At 52.1% G+C, this 7,865-nt stretch overlaps 1 protein-coding gene across 1 annotated transcript in view; it reads right to left on the bottom strand.

Annotated features, from left to right (window-relative positions):
• The window catches only part of ABHD4 (abhydrolase domain containing 4, N-acyl phospholipase B), a 13,360-nt gene continuing 5,495 nt past the window's right edge, over window positions 1-7,865 (bottom strand). Inside the window, exons 3-7 of the mRNA XM_044426220.1 lie at window positions 6,300-6,675; window positions 5,097-5,251; window positions 2,987-3,098; window positions 2,225-2,411; window positions 1-1,725 (exon numbers count right to left, since the gene is read on the bottom strand). Coding sequence (XP_044282155.1) covers window positions 1,636-1,725; window positions 2,225-2,411; window positions 2,987-3,098; window positions 5,097-5,251; window positions 6,300-6,675 — 920 coding nt within the window. The 3' untranslated portion in view covers window positions 1-1,635. The remainder of the gene's footprint in view (window positions 1,726-2,224; window positions 2,412-2,986; window positions 3,099-5,096; window positions 5,252-6,299; window positions 6,676-7,865) is intronic.

Raw genomic sequence — 7,865 nt, 5'->3', positions numbered from 1 at the left:
TTTCAGAACATTATTTTCCTTTTAATAAACATACAAAATTTAGTGCAAACCAAGGGAGATTCTATACAAAGCACCGCAAGGGAATTAAGAAAAGGTCCAACGGGCCTCCCATCTCCAACAGTTGAGGAGGTGTTAACATGGCACCCCAGAGCAGGTACCAGTGTGCGTCTGAACGGAAGGCCACGACTCTTGATACGTCCAAGGAGAAAGGCCAGGCAGATGTTTCTGCACCTCCAATCACTCTCACTCCTGCCCCATCTCAGCCCAAAGCTTCATAGAGGGAGAAGAGCAGATCCAAAGTGCCCCAACAACCATCTTAATCCAACAATAGTTAGTAGGGATTGTATGGGGTGGTGAGAAAAAGAGGAGGGAACACACGATATGGGATGAAGGATGGACAACCCCATCCGTCTTGTGGTGCATTTTGCCTCCACTAGATGGGGCAAAGAGATTCTCAGCCGTCTGTGCTCCAGAACGACCCTCTCCGTCTCCTTCACTTGCCTTAGCAAGAGAATTCACTGGCATGCCGCGAAATGTATCTACCGCCTGCATCTTTTCGGGGCTGAATAAAAGGACAGAAGCAAAAGGGGCTGCAGTGAATCATGGAAGAATTAAGGGAGGTATTAAAGCACACACTCCGTGAAATTCCCGTCCCAATGGCGAACTCCTATCTGGTGAGGGTGCCTTTTATCTTTGCAAAGGTCGTAACCCAGGGCTGTGATTAGTTCCAACACTGTGCTATTGTTTGAGATGTCTGGCTACCCCTACGGTTCTTGGGTATTCCTCTTTTGGAAGGGCACTCAATAATGGTAGATGCCTCCAAACCCCCATTAAGGACACTCGTGGGCTGTGGGTCATGCCAGAGCTCCTACAGGCCTTGTTCCCGTCACCTGTTGGTGACCACAAGCGTCCCATTCAAACGCAATTGGTCAGCGCATTTTAACAGAACACCGTTATATATTGGTGCCTTCTGAAGGAAAGGAAGGATTCCCTGCTTGATCGGGTTCCCTGATTTAGCTGAGCTTGAAGATGGCATCTGCCAGAAGGAGAAGCCACTGGTTCTCTTCCAGGATCACAAGCCAAGCGTCGGGGCCAAATGGAGCAGCGTGATCCCCGGTGTTACTAGCGTGAGGTCAGGGAAGTGATGGAGATCAGAAGTGTTTTTCCTGGCACAAAATACGTCGGATGGTGTTGCAGGACTGAATAAAAGGGGGGAGGGCATAACAGCACCCGGGGGAGGTGGGAAACAGCGGGGGAAGGATCCAAGAGAATAGACAGGAGAATTCTAGGACAAAAGGCCAGACAAGGATGGCAGAACCAACTGCATGGTGCAGCATAAAGCAAAGAGAAGCCACAGGGAAGCAGGAGAAAATAATATCGTTAGAACGTGGATTAACCCAACACAGGAGGGCCTGCATCCTTTAAGTAAAACGAAGATTTCAGGAGCCAGTCAAGCCGGGGATTTCAGGGGAAGGGAGAAATCCTCCAGGGCCAGCTTGCGTCCAACTCAAGAGGAGCTGGAGTCTCCGCTCCTTGGGGCACATGAAGGGGGGGTCTTGCGCATCTTGTGCATGTCCCAACAAGCAGGTCACGGAGGTGCCACAGCAAGCTTCTTTCTGCATCTGGATCGGGGGGTCAATCCACCGAGTCGCAGATCCGTTCCACTGCGGCGTTAAAGGCGTGGGGCTGGTCGGCGTAGACGTGGTGGGAGGCTCCCGGAATGGCCTGCGAGGGTCGGGAGTGGGGCGGAAGACAGAACAACATGTAAAGCCCTAACCGGCTTGGGGCCAGGCGATGTAAGGGAACCCCTTTCCCCAGATGGACCAGGCCGGTCACTGTCGCCTTCGCCCAAGGCTCTCCTCCGTATTCCTCCCCCCAGTGAAGGGATGGGGGGTTTGCAAAGAGGAGACCTTTCTCGGGGACAGCACCCCGACTTTGGAACTCGATCCCGTTGGAGGTCCGGGTGGTGCCCACCCTTTTGTCCTTCAGGTGCGAACTAAAGCCGTATTTGCTCCATGGTTATTTTAATGAAGTGAATGCTGGATTTTTCACGGATGCTTAATTTTTATGCTTTGTGCTGCTGCCAATACGTTTTAAATGCTAGGTGTCGAGACTGTTAAATTTTAATGGCTTTTGTCCTATTTTGGGGTTTGGTATTGTTTGTTTGTTTGTTTAAAGCCTTTAAAAACTTTTAGAATTTTAAAATCCGAATTCACGTTCCTACCATGTCACAGACATAGCTCCCCGGCCGCAGCTGCTTGACCTTCTCCCCGGTGCTGGTATCGATCCAGGAGTTGGCGCCGTAGATGAGGGTGATGGGCAGGTCCCGCCGGACCAGGTGGATGCGCTCCAGCATGGGCCGCCGGGCCCAGCCGAATGCCTCTGTCATGGCCTTGAACCCAGCCTCGCCGCTGCGGAAGAGGGTGACACGGAAGGCGGGGGAGGAGGAGGTTATGGGAGACGGCTCGGTCCAGTGCTACCCACACCACTGCTCAAGGTGGGGACTGAGGGGCCCAGAACTGAACACAAGTCTCCAGCTGCAGGTGCACCAGAGTCGTACAGAGGGAGAGTAATACTATTCGTTAACTTTAATCTATTTTATGGCATTCAGAGGCTTCCTTCCTCCCAGGGAGGAGAAAATTTGGGTAGCACTCACAAGGTCCCTAGCACTCTCCCATCCAGGCACTGGACCGGCCGACCCACCATGGCTGCAACCCGCGTGCTCAGCTTTGACCCAGCACTGTTGCCCGATCAGCTGGGCCCCCCCCCCTTGCACGAGGGGAGCACGCCTCCAAAAAAGCACTGCCGGGAGCAAGGGCAGGGGGGTGTCAGCTTTGTTTGGGAGAGGTTTGATCTTCCCACTGGGCTGTACTTCCCCACCACATGCTCCATACTTCCACACAAACATGGGCCCCACAGCAGAGTGCTTGGAAGCCACTGGCCTTGCTTAGCCACCTTTCAAGGCCAAGGTGTGGAAGCCGCTCACCTGGGTGTCTGGGCATTGCAGTGATAGATGTATTCTGAGATGGTATCGTCGTCAAAGAAATCGGCAAATTTCTGCTTAAAGTCCGGACGGAAGCGTTGCACCAACCCTGGACCTGGAAGGGAAAGACGTTTCCAGTGGGCAGGTGCACAGAAAAATTTTCCTTAAGCTTCAGAAGTCTACAGAAGCACCTTCCTAATCTGAAGCAGGTAACAGCCTTCATTTTAAAATACGATTTTTTTAAAAAAATATTTTTTTATTTTATTTATTTATCTTTCGATTTATATCCTGCCTTTTTCCGACAAAGGGCTCAAGGCAGCTTACATCATTCTCCTCCCCCATCTTATCCCCACAACAACCACCCTGTGAGGTAGGTTGGGCTGAGAGTCTGTGACTGGCCCAAAGTCACCCAGTTGGCTCCATGGCTGAGCAGGGACTCGAACCCAGATCTTCTGAGTCCCAGTCCCATGTTCTTAACCACTACACCACCCTGGCTGGAAAAATCACCTTTCCAAAAAGAAAATCCGCTGCCCCCAAGGGGGCTTCCAGCAAGAACTAGTTCCTTGCATTCACCTTCAAACCCACCTCTACCCATTTTACAGCTGGGAAAATGGAGGCAGAACACTAGTTTTTTACTGAAGGGCATCCCACAAGTATACCAATCATGCGAGGTCTGGGAACTGGGTCTCTTAGCTCTGCAGCTCTCTCTCCGATCCGTGCACACAATGCCTATCTATATTTAATTGGAGTTCAAAAAAGAGAAGGTAGTCTTTGGTCTTTAAAGAATTCCAAAATCTTTGGGAGAGCCAGGGCAGCATGTGGGGCTAGAATGTTGAACTGGGGCTCAAAGATCGGGGCTCTATTTTCACTCAGCCATGGAAATCTCTGGGTCCCATTGGGCCGAGCCTGAACTCTTAAAGTAAATCTCCTTACAAGAGTGTCGTGAGGATCAGAAGGGAAAGGAAGATTATGTAAGCTACTTTGACTTTCTTGCAGGACAGAAGTAAGATAGCATGAAGTGATGAAATAAGTATCAGGCCCACAACAAAGCGAATGACCAAAAAAAAATACAATCTAACCTGCCTGGAGTGCATCGCTTTGGAATGACTGCCATGACGAATGCACTGGCCTCCATTGGATTTTGGGATGACTCAGAATTCGGTCCCCCTCAATCGGCCATGGTCCTTCCCCGCAGGCAAAGCAGAGGAGCTTGCAAGGTTACTGGGAGAAGTAGGCTGACCACGGTCAGAAGCAGGGTGCTGGGGCATGTGGACCTTTGATCTGAAGCATTGGGGCACACTGAGGCAAGTCTAAAGCTCTCCCACCGTCGGGTTGGGCTGTCTGTCCATTCTGTTGATTGCCTCTCCACTCCAGTGTTCCCCAGCTGGGGCCTTCCAGGTTTTTTGGACAACTCCCAGCATCCCCATCCATTGGCTGGGGCTGATGGGAGGTGCAGACCAAATACCTGGAGGGTGTTAGAAGGGGGAAGGCTGCTGTGCCATGAGATGCGGCAACTCTCCATATCCTTCTTCCACCACCCGGCTGTTCGACAGTCTAAGGGGTCCCATTCTACACAGACTTAGACGGAAAACTGCAGCTCCAGCATGGCTGACTGGTGCACACTGGGAACAACTGGCCGTTTCCCTGTCCAAGCACGCACAGGATTCTTCCTTACGAGACTCAGCTATGACTCTGGAAGTCCCTGAGCCGAATCTCACCTCTACCACGAACTTCCCAGGTGGCCTTTCGCAAGCTTCTCCTCACACCTGCCACACAGGTGACAACACGGGCCTACCTGACCCAGTTGCTGCATGAACCACGACTCGACAAGGCACGTGACTCACTCTGAACGCTCGGACTTCAGCTCACAGCAGTCCAGGCCAGCATGACCAACCCTCAGGAGTCCTGGGTGTTGTGGTCCAAGACGTGCAGAAGGGACCAGGACGGGGAGAGGCCAAGCGATGCCGGCACCACGGCTTGCGGGCAGCCGAAGGAAACCCGGACAGGCCTCGTCAGGCCCCAGCCATCCCACAGGGCTACTGAGACATCTGTGTGCGCATAACCACGCCCCGTACTCCCCCGGACCCTCTGCCCCGTTGCCGGCTTCACTAACCCCAGGGACCGGCTGCCCGGAGCACGGCCAGAGGGTTGGATCGTCCCAGGACTGTTGCCACAGCCTTCACCCAGGTTGGAGGAGTCCGGATCTGCGCAGGGTCCGACGGCCGTGTGGGGAAGCCCCAGGGGTCCACAAGGATCAGATGCTTCACCCTGGGTTAGGAGGCACGTGAAGACAGGATGATATGCCGGAGACCAGCCACAGGTCCAGCTGTTCACACATTTGAAAACCATCTCCCGCCATCCAGGCATCTATCTATATTTACTGAGCTCTGAATGCAGGAAAACGAGAAAACTAATCTTCTAGTCCAACCATTTATTCATCATCATCATCATCATCATCATCTTCATCATCATTATTATTATTATTTACACTTGCATGCCACACCCTTCACCATGAAGCTCTCTGGGCAGCTTGCATTCCACTACTGAGATTCGGGGAGGGTAGATGGGTTGACCTGAGGCCTGTTTGCTTGGTCTGACCTTTGGTTCCTGCTAGGAGGATGCTCCCAGGGAAGGGAAAGAACTCAAGAGAATCCGATCCCATGCTGTCCATCTCTTTCCCAGTTCCTGGGCTTAGAGTTATAGACTAGGGCGGTGAAGCTAAGTCGGGGGCATGGAACTTCATCCCAGGTCAAATCTGGCCTTCTGAAGTTCTCCAGATGGCCATGAGCAGAATGGACAGGTCGAACTCTTCTATACCTCCTGCTTGAAGGGTGTGAGGGACCGACGTGTAAATGGAGGGCTGGAGAGGATGGAGGATCAGTCTGATGCAGCATGGTTTTCCTCATGTTCTTACGTCCCACTTCCTGGCTCCGTTCACATCTCCCCACCCATTACCAGTTCGGGGTTTTCCTGGCATCTGTGCCTTCCCCCACCCCATTTCAAAAGGCTGAAATGCTTCTTCTGAGGCCTTGTCACAGGCAGCAAAGAGGCTGGTTATAGTTTTGCATTCTTGGTCCACCTATCCATGGACTGCAGTGCCCGAAGCTTCTCTTAAATGGAAGGAGGCCTTCCAACTGTAAGGGCTTCTGCACCTCTGGTCTAAGTAAATACATCTTGCCACCTGCATCGCTCAGTTTCAAAAGGGAACCCCCCGGGAGATGGGGAGGGTTCTAACCAGGTCATCCATGCACAGAGAAGGGCTCACGGCCACAGCACTGTTACCAAAAACAGCAGGTAAACCCACAGGCAGACTCACCTCTCCGGGTGCTGCAAGCTGTAGGAAGCTGCCAGGAAGCCCCCAAGACTGTGGCCCAGCAGGATCATGCTGGGAATGCCCATCTCCTGGCGCCAGGCTTCGATGGAGTTCACAAACTCCTCCTCCGCCCCTTGGGGGTCCCGAGGGAAGGGGGGCCGGGAGCTGCGTCCAAAGCCGAGGAGGTCGAAGGCGTGGAGGGGGCGGTATTTGCTCAGGGGATCCAGGTTGAGGATCCACAGCCCGACGCCCCCACCAAAGCCATGCACCATCACCAGGGGGGTACGCCCCTTGCCCCGCTCAGGAGACAGCGACAAGGTCCAGATCTTGGCCTGGTTGGGGAGGGATACGTAGCGGGCCACGAATCGGTTCTGGAGGCCTGTGGGGACGGAAGGAAAGGACACAAGGGCGATCAGAGATCGAGGCATCCCCAAGCTCATAAAAATACAGCAGCAGCCCCAAGACCAACATTTCAAAGGACACAGCGATGGATGAAGGCAAGAATTATTTTCCCTCAAAATGTGATGGAGCACAGATCTACCCTGCCTGATGATAAGGCCCTGTCACCTGAAAAGATTTTCTCTTTTAATTCACTTCTTCTGGATGCAGTCCCAATGTATTTTAGCATGCATTCTGCTGCTTTCTGTTACTCCTACAATCTTTTGTGAAAAAGTTGCTCCACCGTTCATCTGGGGCATTAAGAATTGTGTACAAAGTGAAAAGGGCCACAGCATTCAGCCTAAGTGTTAAAAAAAAATCCCTTAAAAGGTATGTCTTCACCTGGCACTGAAGGAAAATAAAGGCGGGGCCAGGCGAATTTCCCTAGGGAGGGAGTTCCAAAGATGGGGGTGGCAGCAGAAAAGGCCCTTTACCGGGTTGCCACCCTTTTCATCTCCCTGAGGGGTGGTTTTCATAGAAAGACCTCCTGAGCTGATCTAAGGGGGCAGGTAGGCATATATATGGGTGCAGATGCTCCTTTAGATAGCCGGGCACCTTAACCCATATGCCTGGTGCAGCTCAGACTGCTGGGTCATGCAAATAAATAAAGGAGACCAAGGGGGTCCTGGCACTGCCCAAGGATACCAGTCCTGAAGCTGCAGTCCAAGGAGAGGGGACCCAACTCTTCCAGCCCTCCATGGCCCTCATTATCGTTTTGCTGCAAAGTCGTGCCTGATGGACAACATGACCCCATGGACAACACTCCTCCAGGCCTTCCTGTCCTCCACCATCCCTTGGAGTCCACCCAGCCCCACACCCACTGCCCCAGTGACTCCATCCAGCCACCTCATCCTCTGCCGTCCCCTTCTTCTTTTGCCTTCAATTGTTCCCAGCATTAGGGTCTTCTCCAGGGAGTCCTTCCTTCTCATTATTTATTTATTTATTTGTTTATGAAAACATTTCTATGCCGCCCCTGGCCGAAGCCTCGGGGCGGCTCACAACATTGAATAAAATACACAATAAATTAAAACAGTAACAATTAAAATATTTACAGTAGAATAAAATAAGCCGCCCTGGCCAAATAAAATTCAATAATATTAACATTTAAAATGCTGCTTAAATAAAAAGGTC

Source organism: Varanus komodoensis, unplaced genomic scaffold (assembly GCF_004798865.1).
Source record: "Varanus komodoensis strain SLA01 unplaced genomic scaffold, ASM479886v1 scaffold169, whole genome shotgun sequence".
Taxonomy (NCBI): domain Eukaryota; kingdom Metazoa; phylum Chordata; class Lepidosauria; order Squamata; family Varanidae; genus Varanus; species Varanus komodoensis.
Note: the sequence above shows the minus strand (reverse complement) of the source record. Positions and strands in the feature narration are given on the sequence as shown.